General features: G+C 50.7%; 6 protein-coding genes across 6 annotated transcripts; 4 read left to right on the top strand and 2 right to left on the bottom strand.

Annotated features, from left to right (window-relative positions):
- Positions 1-200: 200 nt before the first annotated feature.
- C8Q69DRAFT_60922 (glycylpeptide N-tetradecanoyltransferase) lies at positions 201-2,434 on the top strand. The gene is made up of 3 exons (XM_028633831.1): positions 201-1,138; positions 1,204-1,987; positions 2,048-2,434. Exons 1-3 carry the CDS (start codon positions 498-500, stop codon positions 2,243-2,245), a joined length of 1,623 nt encoding a protein of 540 aa, XP_028482798.1. The 5' UTR covers positions 201-497; the 3' UTR covers positions 2,246-2,434.
- A 362-nt stretch (positions 2,435-2,796) lies between these two features.
- Positions 2,797-3,456, top strand: C8Q69DRAFT_60873 (putative GNAT family N-acetyltransferase). Its single transcript, XM_028633829.1, has one exon. It carries the CDS (start codon positions 2,902-2,904, stop codon positions 3,424-3,426), a length of 525 nt encoding a protein of 174 aa, XP_028482797.1. The 5' UTR covers positions 2,797-2,901; the 3' UTR covers positions 3,427-3,456.
- Positions 3,457-4,064: 608 nt separating this feature from the next.
- C8Q69DRAFT_446658 (restriction of telomere capping protein 5) lies at positions 4,065-6,091 on the top strand (the record flags this gene model as incomplete). Its single annotated transcript, XM_028629146.1, has 2 exons — positions 4,065-4,110; positions 4,227-6,091. The coding sequence occupies 2 exons, from the start codon at positions 4,065-4,067 to the stop codon at positions 6,089-6,091; spliced, it is 1,911 nt and encodes a 636-aa protein (XP_028482796.1).
- An 858-nt stretch (positions 6,092-6,949) lies between these two features.
- On the bottom strand, positions 6,950-9,671 carry C8Q69DRAFT_446657 (hypothetical protein; the record flags this gene model as incomplete). Its single annotated transcript, XM_028629145.1, has 2 exons — positions 6,950-9,338; positions 9,412-9,671. 2 exons carry the CDS (start codon positions 9,669-9,671, stop codon positions 6,950-6,952), a joined length of 2,649 nt encoding a protein of 882 aa, XP_028482795.1.
- A 569-nt stretch (positions 9,672-10,240) lies between these two features.
- On the top strand, positions 10,241-11,759 carry C8Q69DRAFT_509106 (Alpha/Beta hydrolase protein; the record flags this gene model as incomplete). Its single annotated transcript, XM_028633059.1, has 5 exons — positions 10,241-10,350; positions 10,415-10,488; positions 10,546-10,746; positions 10,815-11,624; positions 11,695-11,759. The coding sequence occupies 5 exons, from the start codon at positions 10,241-10,243 to the stop codon at positions 11,757-11,759; spliced, it is 1,260 nt and encodes a 419-aa protein (XP_028482794.1).
- Positions 11,760-11,951: 192 nt separating this feature from the next.
- On the bottom strand, positions 11,952-14,916 carry C8Q69DRAFT_513465 (translation elongation factor G1; the record flags this gene model as incomplete). The annotated part of the gene is made up of 4 exons (XM_028633314.1): positions 11,952-12,372; positions 12,442-14,471; positions 14,536-14,647; positions 14,708-14,916. 4 exons carry the CDS (start codon positions 14,914-14,916, stop codon positions 12,297-12,299), a joined length of 2,427 nt encoding a protein of 808 aa, XP_028482793.1. The 3' UTR covers positions 11,952-12,296.
- Between the last annotated feature and the right edge of the window lie 96 nt (positions 14,917-15,012).

Below are 15,012 nucleotides of genomic sequence, written 5' to 3'. Positions count from 1 at the left end.
GACTTGGATGGATACTGAGGTTTCAACACTTGGATTAGCGATATACTTAAGGCTTGGATGGAGAAAAGCATTGATCATAGACTTTTTCTATGTCCGCGGGCCGTTCTAATATGCATCCACGAAGCTTCCTCGTTCTTCTATCAAACCAAACCCGCTGTAAATTGGCGTCGAAGCTGAGTCTCCAAGTGCAGCTGTGAACATATAGCTGTGATGTGATGTGACATTATAGTCTAAACGGTCTAGTACTTATATCCCGGGACATTTACTTCCCAAAGAAGACTCTTGCATGCGATATCCATGGCATGTCCAACGGTTATCCTAAACGATAGGGCGGATAGTCAACGCCGGTACTACTTATTGTTTAGCCTCGACGTGGGGCGGGCGCTTGAGGCTGTGAGCGAAGCAACCGTCAAGCAAGCCCGAGTTTCAAAATCCACCACACTGTCCCATCGAGGCCACGGTAATCTTCTCTCCCTCCTTCACATCTTACCGCGGCCATGTCCGAATCCAAGGGAATTGAAGGCAAGGCCACCGCCGCCGCCCCCGAGGAAACCGGCAACGTCGAGTCCGCTGACCCCTCCTCCGTCGCGGAGAACGAAGCGCAGCCCACTTCCGCCGCCGAGGACGACTCCGCAGACAAGACAAAGAAGAAGAAGCTGTTCGGAAAGAAATCAAAGGATGGAGCAGAGGAAGGTCCGGCGACAGCAGGCAAGAAGCTTACGTCTGGTATGGCGGAGTCCTTGTTGGAGAAGAACCCTGCTCTGAAAGGTGAACTGGAGGGGCTGGACCAGAAGAAGAAAACCGAGGCTCTGCGCAATATGAACATCGCGGAACTCTTGACGGGCCTGGCGATTGGAGGCAAGAACCAGAAGGATATGGCTTCCTACAAGTTCTGGAGTACGCAGCCGGTGCCGCGGTTCGATGAGAAGGGACAGATGGTCGAGGGGCCCATCAAGGTCATCAATCCGGACGAGGTGCCCAAGCAGCCTGATCCTCTCCTGGAAGGCTTCGAGTGGGTTACGTTGGACTTGACGGACGAGAAGGAGCTTCAGGAGCTGTACGAACTGCTTACGAACCACTACGTGGAGGATGACAATGCCATGTTCCGTTTCAACTATTCGCGATCCTTCCTTGACTGGTACGTGTCACCTTCAGGGCGTTTGATTTACACGTTGGGACTGTATGACTGATAGGTTAAACCAGGGCCTTGAAGGCCCCAGGATGGAGGCCAGAATGGCATGTCGGTGTCCGCGCCTCGAAGTCTCGCAAACTAGTCGCCTCGATTTGCGGTGTGCCTGCGGACATCCGTGTGCGTGATCAGCTTCTTCACGTCAGCGAGATCAACTTTCTCTGCATTCACAAGAAGTTGCGATCAAAGCGCCTGACCCCAGTGCTTATCAAAGAGATTACCCGTCGCTGTTATCTGAATGGCGTCTACCAGGCCATTTACACCGGTGGTGTCGTCCTCCCTAAACCTGTAGCTTCGTGCAGATACTACCACCGCCCGTTGGACTGGCTGAAGCTATATGAAGTTGGGTTCTCTCCCCTTCCTCATGGCTCGACCAAGGCTCGTCAAATCACGAAGAACCACCTCCCCAGCGAAACATCGACTCCGGGAATCCGGCCAATGGAGCTCAAGGATGTCGATGATGTTCACGACCTCCTGGAACGCTACTTGAAACGTTTCCAACTGAACCAGGCCTACTCGAAAGATGAGATTGAACATTGGTTGGTGCACAAAGAAGAGGCAGACAAGGAGCAGGTTGTCTGGTCGTACGTCGCAGAAGACCCAGAGACGCATAAGATTACCGATTTTGTCTCGTTCTACTCTCTGCCTTCTTCGGTTATTCAGAACCCGAAGCATAAGGAGGTCCGAGCGGCATACCTATACTACTACGCAACGGAGGCAGCATTCAAGGATGACGATAAGGTCCTCAAGGAGCGGCTACTGACTCTCATCAATGATGCGCTTATTCTTGCTAAGAGAGTAAGTCCGCACCGAGAAAAGGTTCCGGTCCATCGAATAAAATACTGACATAGCACGCAGGCTCATTTCGACGTGTTCAACGCTCTCACTATCCACGACAACCCTCTCTTCCTTGAGCAGCTCAAGTTCGGCGCTGGTGACGGACAGCTTCATTATTACCTCTTCAACTACCGCACCTCCCCGGTTCCGGGTGGTGTTAACGAAAGGAACCTTCCGGATGATAAGAAGCGAGGAGGCGTGGGTGTTGTTCTCTTGTAAAAAAAGGAATAGAATCGATGCATTGCCTGGGGCAGAATGCAGACAGCAGGTATGGGACACGGTTTTATGGCGTCTGCGAGATGATCTCTATTGGTCGACCGCGTTGTGCTATAGCTGTTGAAGAGAAGAAAATAGCTCACAGAATACCCTAACAAGAATAAAAATGATATTATGGTTATGATAGTCCACAACGACACCCTAGTGCAGTAGAGGTTTGTGGATCTAGTGCCCGCAGCATATATTGATTGCATTAAGATGCGGACAGCGATCGCGAACGACCACTACGTCAGATAAATCAAGTTGATCCTCTTACTCCAGGATAAGTATGGAAGACTGTGTGTATATTTACCTTTTTGAGTGATATCCGATGTCGGATTCATCTGTTGATGGAGACGTTTTGACGTCGCGTGAGTCACGAAGTCTTTCCCATTGGACATTCTTAACATATTTGACTACCTTCTATAACAATCGATCTAAGGCCATTGTCACCGACACAATTCTATATTCTCCTTCAGTCTGGTTCCTCCGCTTCTATTGTCATTTAAGTACTCTTATAGTATATCACATTTTCCTTTACGCGAAACATAGACGACAGAATCTACGCTCGTGACGGTCACAGCATAACAATATAGTAACCATCCACGACCAATTCCACAATGACCAGCCAAAGATCCAACACCACAATCACTCCCGTCCGAACAACCACAGATCTCGAAGCAACCAAAGCTCTCTTCACCGCCTATGTCGACTGGCTCGATCTCGATCTCAGCTTCCAGGACTTTGAAACAGAAATGGCCTCAATGCCTGGAAAATATGCTCCTCCAACAGGCGAACTACTCCTCGCGCGAGACACTCAAACAGAGACACCTCTGGGCTGTATTGCGCTGCGACCCCTACCCGGAGCTGGCGCACAAGGAGGCAACAACCGACCTGCTGGTATCTGCGAAATGAAACGTCTCTACGTCAGCCCGCTGGGTCGAGGTCGTGGGCTGGGCAAAGAGCTAGTCAAGGTGATCATCGAGACTGCGAGGAGTTTGGGATACAGTGAAATAAGACTGGATACACTTCCGAAGATGGAGGCTGCGAGGAGGTTATATCATTCATTCGGGTTCCGGGAGATCGAGCCGTATTACGATACCCCGCTGGAAGGAACGATCTTTTTGGGATTGCGATTGGGGTAATTTCTTACGGATGTTTTTCATGGTATGAGGCGTATATCTTGCTTTGTTACTGTACATAACCTAATAGTTGTTATTTCCATGCAAAATGCGGGGGGAATTGACCTGGGGATGCTGCTTATCGCATAAATGAATGAAGTATCCCAAATGACGTTCTTTGGTCGGATCCGGAGTCTGTCTCAGCTCGATCGCCGCGGTCCATCGGCCCCTCCTTTTCCACCACAGCTCCATCTTTCATGGCTACTACTTAATTAGACGGACTTTTAGTGCTGAACTCTTTGTGATTTGCATTGACCAAAAAATGTACGCATAGAAAGCTCCGCATGTCAGCTCTGGAGCTTGCGCGATAGCTTGCACGTTTCTGCCTACGAGTTCGCTGGTTGCCCACTACCTGCGAGATATCGGACACAATCAACTGGCTGCATGTAGAGAGCTGCAGCAGGTCTCTGCCAGCTGTATATCCTGGTGATCTCCTGGGATGAACCTGCAATATCACGGAGCTTTGAGGTTCAAAGGACAGATTGAGCTTGAGAACGGTGGATTTGAGTCGCCGACACCTACATAGTGTACTGGGATAGCTGCCAGTATTTTCGCATCCTCTTCATTGATATACCAGTCATCCTTCGATATACATATGCGAGATGGGTGCTGGACAATCGACTGACGGCGCAAGCAACGGGTCTCCCGGTTAGCTTTTCTCCCCAGGACATCGCGGTGGAAGTTCGAGGTGGCTAGTTTCTATAAGACTGGCATCCAAGCGACTCTTTCTGATGAAAGGATGTCACTGACTGAATTGTGAACAGAACAGCTAAGCCATGTGCTTGCCGAGCGTTTTGCAACGAAATGCTTCACACCGCTGGAACTCACCCATTTTAAAGACAATTTCTATACTCGCGCTGTGGACCAAGCTGGACTTCGCTACTGGAACGAGAAGATATTGTCTGACTTTCTTGGGATACCGGATGGAGTGGACGGTGGTGCTGGACACGACTCTCCGCTCGATCCGGGGCCGGTCATCTTTCGAATGGTATCCTACCTAGGGGCGTTTCCGTTCCAGACTACTCTCGCGCCTAGCGTGTTGACTTTTGAGGCTATGGTGAAAGTGGCCGTGTTGCTCACAGAGAGGTATGGAAAGGTGCTTAGGCGAGGCCGCCGGGATAGGATCAAATTGCTCTTTGGGAGCCTCGCAGACGTCGGCCGAAAAGAGACCGAGCAGAAAGTGGAAAACGAATCATCAGAGGTGACTGATGATGCGGCAGCTTCTCATTCACATGTTGCTGGCTTCGCGGTTGATGACCCTGTCAATGATGAAGAGTATGAGGATGACGATGATGATCTGGTGCTATCTGCGTTGGAATCGCTAGATGCAATCGAGGTCTTCAAGCATGATCAGCGCATCGACAAGGCCGTCTACGAAGCACGAATTTCGGTGAACACCTTTCGACGGCTTCTGATGTTGCTTCTCGTCATTGCGCCACTGAAACCGCTGGAACCAGTGTCGAGATATACTTCGCATCTAGAGAGTGAACATCTAGAAGCCGTCCGTAAAGAAGCTGACAGCATATTGGCAGCTTTCAGTCCAGAAGAGACTGCAGGCGGAATTAGTTATAAATCATTCGCCCGGACGATCTCGGAAACGCTACCATATCTATTTGATCCCCTGACACCCTTATTCGAGCATCTGTTGTTCAGCGAGAACTTGGATCTTTCTCGGCGGCGGGCCAATACGAACTCGTCTGACCCAGCTCCTGAGGAAAAAGCATCTGATATGGCACCGTCACCTCCGTCACCCGTCTTACTACAGGGCAGCTTTACTTCCGAAATCCTCAATCCGACTGTTTTGTCTCATCTATCGTTCTTCTTGTCAGTCAGTTCATCGATTCCGAATCTCTTTTACAGCCGCACCCGGCTGCATCCGGTATTCTCAATTGCAGCCCATGGGCAGTCTTTGACTTCCTTTTCTCACCATGTCCTATCATGGCAGTCGCCTACACTTCTATTACTGCGCGGTGCTTTGGCAGATGACGATGACGAGAAATTGATAACAATAGGTGTTTATGTGCCTCAGGCTTGGAAACCTTCCAGCTCTGCTCAGAGTTCAATCAACCCTTCTGACCCTTCCACGCTTCCCTGTCTCTTCCAGCTATCTCCTACCCATGCTGTCTTCAAAGGAAACCCTTCATCTTCAGCTCATAAACCGACACAACCCATAACATACTTCTCCACAAACACAGGTATCGCAATTGGCTGCCATGTTCCACCTTCATCTCGCAACAAAGTGTCCAAGCCAACGCCAGAGGGGGCAGGGAGCCTACTGATCGATGGAAGTCTCGAAACTGCTGATCTACATATTTCTCTTGATAATCGGTCAGGAGCTTTTCTGCCCCCGGTTCCAGAAAACGCTTTCCCAGCGTCAAAGACCAGTATCAACATCTACGACCTGGAAATTTGGGGTCTGGTCCCCGCCCCTGAACCATCTGCAGACCAGTCCAAACTGGATGCCATTGCTATCCAGCGCTCCAGATGGGACTTTGAGGCGCGGGAAGCGGAACGAAGGCGCAATGTGAACACGAAGATTGGAGGAGCTGCTGATACGCAAACTGCTAGAGCTCTGCTTGAAATGGCAGGCATCATAGGCGATTCCGGGAAAGGCGGCGGGAGCGTCTGATATGTAGTTCTTTATGAGGAGTATCCAGTAGATTAATTACATTGTCTGTCAACTTGCTTCCTCAAGGAATAATCACCACTTCGATCTGTAGAACCTCTCATGAGCACGAAACTTATACCTTCCCAAGATAAACATAGCTAGCTACCTGACAACAAAAAAAACAACCCCCTCCCTCCCTCCCAGGCACGCTCTCATGTGGCTGAAGAAGCCAGAATTGATGATTTAATATTCAATATCGAATTCTCCTGAACATGACCCAGAGCATCCCTTCCCTAGGTGATCGATAGAGAAGGAGAACCCTGCTCGCAGAAAGCAAGGTCGGGGGTTTATAGCACCCTCATAAGCTCTCTAAGATAAAGAAGTGAGTGGGTAGGGGTTGTCAGCTACCTATATGGTGGTAAACTATGGTAGTTTTTTTGGGATTCCTTCTTGGGAAGGTGTGGACGTGAGTTAAGTTAGGCAGTGTTAGGCATGTGTATGTGTATGTGTATATAGGTATGGTTGGGAGTTGTAAAAGTATTTCTTTGCGTATTCTCTTTCTAGTATCGTAAATGAATATAGAGAATGTTGTATTGTTCTGTTTGAAGGTTTCTCGCGTTGGTTCACGTTGCTCTTCTTATTATCTACTCGTCTATCCACGATGACATAGCCTCTTAGATCCATGACTTGCACACAGTTGTTTGATTTCCCTACAGTGAGACGAGATATAAGAGCAAAGATAGCCCAGATGGGAAGATGATTCGTGATATAGTACAGTACATTATTACATAGAAACTCAGACGCTAGATCGAGAACGCCTTCCCCATGTAGGGAGCTCTCATATAATCAAATCATCAAAGATGCCCTGGTCTACCGGTATTATGCCACTCCTAACGGAACGAGTCCGCTAGGCGCATCGTAGAAATCTCTCAACTCTTCTTCTTCCTCGTCTTCGTCGGTGCGTGTAATCTCCACGCCAGAATCATCGTCTGTTGCATGGCCTTTGGTGCGATTGCGCGCAGCAGTTTTGATAGCACCAGCAGCCGCTTTGTCCTTGTCATTTTCCTTTGGCTCCGTCTCTTCCGCTTCTTCTTCTCGCGGAAGGCGTAAGGCAAGGAATCCCTCCGGGGCGCGTTCCGCACGGTCCATAACATCCTCCATGTACTTGCGGACCTCGTCGGGAGGTTTGACCACGCGAGCCAGTGGTTCCAAGACACGAGGGTTGGAGCTGTAGATGCGCATTGTAACCGGCTGGTAATACTCTTTCAGCTTCGGTTTCTCGTCCTTCGTCTTTTCTTTGTCTGTGCCTTCAGTTTTTGATTTGTCACCAGCATCCGTAGATGTCGTTGTTTCCACTGTGGATGAGGTGGCTGGCCCTTTTTGCTCGTTGGAGTCGGTTCCTTTAGGCGTTTCTTGACCCGGTGCGGGTGTAGCAGATGGAGTGCCCCCATTTGCAGTTGGTGCTGCAGCACCCGCTTTATCTTTATTTTTGTCCGCTTTTTTAGATTTTGCATTTTTACCCCGTCTATTGCCAACGTCCGATGCTGTTTCTATAGGAAACGGGGCATTCGGGTCAACCTTGCGCACAATGAGAAAAGAAGCGAGAACGGCATTTCCGCCAGGAAAGAATTCCAGGATAGTATATTCAGGAAACAGATACCGGTCACCCGAACCTGCGTGACCTGAAGTGCTGCTGCCATATGGTGTCAGTGGAGATGTAAACTCAAAGACGACGGATTTGATATTCGGCTTCGGAGGCGGTGGAGGAGGTGGTGCTGGTTGATGATAGTATCCAGGCGACGAGCCGTACGGTGGGGGACGTGATCTGATAGGGGCCTGAGGAGTTTGATATGTAGGGGGGTAAGTAGGCGGATATTGGGAATGAGGTTGACTAGGAGCAGTTTGTGTTGGATGGGCGGGAGCTGCTAGAGGCCGTATCGCAGAACTCGGCTGCCCAGGGTTAGAACTCGCAGCTGCTGTGACCGGGGGACCGGGATTTGCACTAGGAGCAGGCACTGCTGGACGAGGCTCAGCCGGTGAAGGCACTGCTGGCGCAGACATCCCTGGTTCTTGTTTTATCTGAGGAGCACCTTGGGACATTGGTTTAGGGTTTGACGGGACACCTGTTGAAGTCTGAGAAGGGCCCTGGGGAGACTGAGACGTGCTCTGGACAGGCTGGGCGGTACCCTGAGAACTCTGCGCGGGTCTCGATGAACTGTCGTTATTTGGCTGGGGGGTCTGCGCAGGGCTCAGTGTGGCCGGGGCAGGACCTTGAGGAGTCTGAGCGATCTGCTGAGGCTGAGCAGGTCCTTGGGGCATTGGAGAAGGACCCTGGGAAGTTTGCTGAGCACCTTGCGCACTCTGAGGCCTTCCCTGAGAGGCACTAGCAGGTCCTTGAGGAGCCTGTTGCGTAGGATTTGGGGTCTGAGGAGTGTGTGGTTGAGTAGGAGGTCCTTGATAACCCTGAGGTCTTTGGGGAGGCCCTTGGGAAGTTTGTCCCTGAGGTGTCGGTGTCGGCCTTGGGCTTTGGCTCTGAGCCTGGCCATGTCCATAAGCCGGAGAACGATTAGCCTGGATACCTTGGTTATGCTGCTGCTGCTGCTGTCTTTGAAGCTGCGCTTGTTGCTGCTGCTCTCTGGCCCTTATAATCGCATTAAGCTCGTCTATGTGGGCCTGGAAAGTTCGCAGTTGTTCCTGAGATGCCTTGCTGGACGCAACAACCCGCATGAGCGCTTTTAGCTCCGGGTTCGAAGCAGCCCTCGTAGCCAACATCTGGATAACCGGGTCTGGACTGGATTTGGGGGGTTGGGGAGGAGGCTGCGGAGGCGGTGGTCGTTGCTGAACTGGGGGAGGTTGCGAAGCTCTATGCGGTGGAGGGTTGTTTCTCTGATTGTAGACATTCTGAGCAGGAGGTGGTGGAGGATGATGATTATATGAAGCAGGCTGGCGCATCTGGTTCTGTGATGGGTACGGCTGATACTGGTGGAACCCGTTTGGATGGCCATAATGAACCATCGGCCGTTGCGGAGGTGCGTATTGAATGGGCGGCTGCGCATTCGGGTCCTTGACGGTATACAGCATACCATCGAAGTGATGGGGTTCGATGACTATGCTGCAAGGCCCGACCTTGGTCATCGACTCCTTTGGCGGATTCTTTCCTTCGATCTGCTCTCTCTTGGTCTTTTTGGGCTTCGTCCAGTATCGTTCGAATATGCCGTCGCTCAGCCATTTCTTCTTAGAACGCTCTAGTGAGACCAGAAGAACCGCACTGCATCGATCAAAATATCAGCTTTCGTCCATATTCTAAACAGCCTGACAGATCTTAGCAGCCTGATTCGTACCTTTCTGCGATCGACTGATACTCCCTCGCGGAGAGCTTGGACAGCTCCTGCGCCTTGGACACCGTCGGAAGAGCTTCTCCATCCTTTATCTTTGTTGGCAGAGGTTCTGGCACCGGTTCCGGCGTGGGAGGAGGTAGCGTAATAGGCGTCGACGCCTTTTTCTTTGAAGAAGCTGGAGGCTGCGGAGTAGCTTCGGAGGCTCGTCTCTTCGCCGCGGACTCACGACGATCGCGTGCGGGCAGCTTGCGCTTCTCCACCATCGCAGAGAAGCACGCAGCGTTATGCAGCTATGTGCCGCGACGGAGAAGGGAGAGAAAATTTACCAAAAGGATGACCTCCAAAGGGATGAAGAGGGGCGTACGTCGCGCGCGTGATGGCGGGAGGGAAATCTTTCGGGATGATCGTGACGGGCGGAGAGCGCGGAGGCGAAAAGAAAAGAAGCTCTCCTTGGCCGACTTCAGCGCTCGGACGGGCTGCTGTCTGGTCTTCTTTGCAATTGATCCTGGACATTGGTTCGAGTAAGGTAAGTGTCGAATGCCTGCTAAATAGCTTCTCATCAGATTTCTCTGGATTTTTCATCCTCTTGTTAGTTATTTCCAACGCCATGAAGTCATCAGTGTCTTGTTATCTTGCCAGCTTCCTAAGGCGTCAACCTGATCTCATACCTGGAATCGCATACACTGTCCTCTATGATAGATAATGGGTCTTTTCCTTTTGTGTTGACCTATTTACTCAGTTCTTGTTTACCTTTACTTTTATTATATCTGCCCAATTTAAAATGACGCGTTCCGCTATATAGGACTTGGCTCACATAGTCCTAGGATCTATCATGGTTGAACTACAGCCGATATTCAAAAAGGCCTATTGGTCATTGGCCATTGCTGGCCTCATATACGTATCTATCATCTTCTCCTTGACCTTTCCAACTATCCAACGTTTGTGCGCTAGACATCCCATCCGTCTAATCTACGTCTGAAGTCCAATGACTGATTGTTCTTGACAGCGCGCTATATGCTCATATGCTTAATCCAACTATCTGGGAGAATGTCAACGATGTAGAGAACTTCGGGTTCCTGAGTATATCTCCCCTTCCCAATCATATGTTCGAATTATGCACTGACTGTTAGGAAACAGGAACGCAGGTACAGCCATTCAACCTCACCACGCCAGACGGCGAGACCATCTACGCCTGGCATATGCTACCAATTCACCTGTGCCGCGAACACGAGGAACTCCTTAATGCAAATGAGCCTTTTGGCCCAGCCGAGGATGTTACTCAGACCGCCGCGTTCAAGCTTCTAGCTGAAGATCCGAATGCGAGGGTAGTCGTGAGCTGTAAGTTTTGGAGCGCGCTATCATCGAGAGGCTCCTTGCTCGTTTCTAGTATTAACTGACCGCTCCAGTTCACGGAAATGCCGGACATATCGGATTCGAACTGCGTTCAGACGGCTATCGCATGGGTCTAGGCATTTCAACACCTCAGAATCCAGTACATGTCTTCGCCATAGACTACCGTGGGTTCGGACTCTCCACGGGCTTCCCGACCGAGGAAGGAGTCATCACAGATGCTGTAACGCTTCTCAACTTCCTCACTTCTCCACCTCTTAATATCCCACCGTCTCGGATCGTCATCATCGGTCAGAGTCTCGGGACCGCAGTGACTGCTGCAGTGGCGGAGCGCTTCGCATTCGGCTCGCCAGACCCGAAGGCCGTTCAACCAGCAATCAAAGACCCTGAGCCTTTCGCTGGCATTATCCTCCTCGCATCGTTCAGTAACATTCCTAAACTGATCGAGTCGTACAGTCTTAAGGGTCTCACTCCGCCCATGCTGTCTCCGTTGGTCGGATACCCCCCAGCTCAGAAGTATGCACTCGACCACATCGTCGACCGCTGGGATACGGCTTCTCGCCTTGCTCGTCTGACTGGGATTGTTCAGAACGAGTCCGACTCTGCCTATGCAGACAAGGAGCTCGACCTCGCCATTATTCATGCTCGGGACGACTACGAGATTCCCTGGAGGGAGGGTCGACGTAATTGGATTGCAGCTACAAGAGAGGGTCTTCAGGATGCACCTGGGGACATCGTTTATCAGAGAATAGCGGAGGATGGTCGTACTGAAATTAAGATCTGGGAGAGGCCTGTCTCTGGATCCTCGAAGGGAACAGGAAAGAAGAAAGTGAAGAGGGTTAGGTGGGAAAGAGTTGGTTATGGGGGTATGTATTTGCATGTGCCCTCAGAGGCCTCAGATACCCTGAAATAACATGCTAATCGAGAACTCTACAGGTCATAATCGCATCGCAACGTACTCCGTGGCCTCTCTCGCGATTCTGAGAGCATTTGAAGAGTGAAGATGGAGAATATACTAGTCAAACAGGAAATAGTGGAAATAGACAATTTGCTTGAAAAAGGAAATCGCTCTTTTTGCCTGTATGAGAAGAGGGGAGTATAAAGAATATCAATTCCCAGCCGTTCGCCTATCCAATAGTACAGTATTGTCAGGACCCTTCCTGTAGGTACAGTGGTTGTTACATGACATAATTGTATCAACCCAGCATCAACCCAGAGTCTCTTCCCTGGGCTGTCCTTCCATAAGCGGCCGTCACAGTAGTCACTTTTTCTTTTCTTTTTTTCTCTCTTTTTTACCAAGCAGCGTGGTCTCTAGGATGTGTGACATGAGTTAATGTAATAAATATGGCCGCGTCCTCCAGTATTCACATGCGAGAAAATTGGCGTAGTAATGACAAAGGGGGAATATAAGACACATCCTCGAGTCTAACGGTAAAAGAGTCGTTAAAAATGGATTTTATGAAGCCGTGCCACAGGCAGGACCATTTCCTCCAAGAGATCAGTCACAGTCGATCCACATACACAGCGTCTTTGTATATTTATGCGCTTGCGGCACTGGGATCCTTCTTGTGACGGTCGGCCTGTGCCTTCTGGTACTTCTGAACCAGTTCCTTCCTACAGATAGCACGTGGTTAGTATCAGGATTATACCGGAAGAAAGGAAAATTGATGGGAAGCAACATACTGCAACTGTCCAGGAGCTCGCTCATAGTGGCTGAACTCCATGGTGTACTCGCCCTTGCCCTGAGTAGCCGCACGCAGGTGACTACTGAAACCGAACATGCCGTTCAAGCTGCAGTCAGCGTAAACAGTGAACTCGTCGACACCGACCTCAGAGTCGTTAATGGTAGCGTTGCGCTTGTTCAGGAGCGCAATCACATCACCCTGAAATTCGACCGGGGCGGTAACAACAGTCTTCATGAGAGGCTCCAGCACGGCCGGCTGACTCTCAATGAATGCCTTACGGAAAGCCTGCTGAGTAGCATTCTTGAAAGCCATTTCAGAAGAGTCGGTCATGTGGGTAGCTCCATCGTTGATGACCATCCTGGTACCAAGGACCTTGTGTCCGATAAGAGGGCCCTTTTCAGTCGCCAGGTTGAAACCTTTCTCGCATGCAAACAAGAACTTCTCCGAGATACTGCCACCAACAATCTGTTCTTCAAACTTGTTGTCTTCCAAAGATCCAGTAGGCTCGAGGTAACCGACGACACGAGCGTACTGACCGGGACCTCCGGATTGCTTCTTGAGCAGGTGGTCGAACTCAACACGGTTGCCGAGTGTCTCACGGTAGGCAACCTGAGGCTGACCGGTCTCGCAGTCTACACGGTATTCACGACGCATACGCTCGACGTAGATGTCAAGGTGCAGCTCACCCATTCCGGAGATAATGGTTTGCTCACTCTCGGAGTCGTAGGAGACTCGGAAGGTTGGGTCTTCACGCTGGAATCGAGCCATGGCCTTGGAGAAGTTGGCAGAGTCCTTGTTGTTCTTGGGCTTGATGGACAGCGAAATAACGGGTTCTGGCACAAACATGGAAGACATGCTGTAAGCAAGCTGGCCGTCGGTGAAGGTGTCTCCAGAGGCACAATCAACACCAAACACCGCACAGATTTCACCAGCACTGATCTCAGACACCTCCTCCATCTCATTGGAGTGCATGCGAACAATACGTGGCACCTTGATCTTCTTGTTGTTTCGGGCATTGAAGACATTGGCACCCTTGCGGAGGGCTCCTTGATACACACGGATGTACGTGAGTTGTCCGAAGTTGCTCTCCTCAAGCTTGAAAGCGAGACCAACAAATGGGAGAGAGTTGTAGGGGACAAGCTTGACAGAAGCCTCATCGCGCTTCTGGTCGAGGGCCAAATTCGTCACTTCAGAGGGATTGGGCAGATAGTCAACAACACCATCCAGCATGGGCTGAACCGACTTATCGGCGAGGGCAGATCCCATGAAGACTGGTGTGAACTTCAAACCAATGGTGGCGCGTCGAATAGCGGCCTTGATCTGGTCCTCTGTGGGCTCGGCTTCTTCCAAGAAGATCTCCGCCATTTCATCGTCGACGTCCGCAAGGGTCTCAATAAGGATCTTTCTCCTCTCTTCCGCAATTGCCTTCACTTCTTCCGGAATCTCGTCCTTCTCGACAATAACTTCACCCCGGGAGCCTTCGTTGTAGATGGCCTTCATGCGAATCAGATCGACCACGCCCTTGAATTCGTCCTCAGCACCAATTGGCACCTGAACAGCAGCAGCGGGAATCTTCAGTTTGTTGTTAATCTGATCAATGGCCTTGAATGGGTTCGCACCCATACGGTCCATCTTGTTAATGAAGGAAATACGAGGCACGTTGTATCTTCTCATTTGCCGGTCGACCGTGATCGTCTGGGACTGAACACCGGACACGGCACAGAGAATCATGACGGCTCCGTCAAGAACTCGAAGTGCTCTCTCGACTTCAATGGTGAAATCAATGTGACCTGGAGTATCGATCAAGTTGATGTGGTAGGTTTCATCCTTTCCATCCTTGCCCTTCTTAACCCAGTCGCAGAAAGTCGCGGCAGACTGGATGGTGATACCTTTCTCTCTTTCAAGCTCCATGGAGTCCATCTTTGCTCCGACAGCATCGCGACCTCGAACCTCGTGGATGGCCTTGATACGACCGGTATAGAAAAGAACACGTTCGGTACAGGTGGTTTTACCGCTGTCGATGTGTGCCTGTTATCGCAAAGATTAGATCCTCGAAAAGTATTTCCAATACGAACGCAAAGTCTTATCATACCGCGATACCAATATTCCTGACTTTGGAGAGGCGTGCGGCTTCAATGGGATCGAGGTTGTCGATGATGGCTTCCTGGGAGAGACCCTCCGGCTCCGCGGCGGCTTTTTCCAGGCTGTTCACGGTCAGTGGATCATTATTATGGCGATAAAAATGAGATTGTAAGCTCACTTACACCTCAGCTGCAGCTGCAGAAGCATTCCGTCTCTGCTCCCAGCGCCTGCTCAGCGGTTGCTGGTATGAGAGCGCCGTAGCGGGATAACGCAGGACGGCCGTGGACGCGCATCGTCGACAGAGGAGATTCTGCGTCTGTAGTCGAGTTGGCGCCCTCGTCAGGCCGGAAAGGCCGCGAATCTGTGACCGGACAACTGAATGGGCCCTCATTGTGATTAACAACCCCTGACTGAATTGACGGAGTATCTGTCTCCTTGAATCCAGCAGCGTCTTTCGATTCCGATCAGACTCCGAGAAAAAGTTCGG

This window comes from Paecilomyces variotii, assembly GCF_004022145.1.
Source record: "Paecilomyces variotii strain CBS 101075 chromosome Unknown C8Q69scaffold_10, whole genome shotgun sequence".
NCBI classification, from domain to species: Eukaryota; Fungi; Ascomycota; class Eurotiomycetes; order Eurotiales; family Thermoascaceae; genus Paecilomyces; species Paecilomyces variotii.
This window is presented reverse-complemented; position numbering and strand designations above follow the sequence as displayed.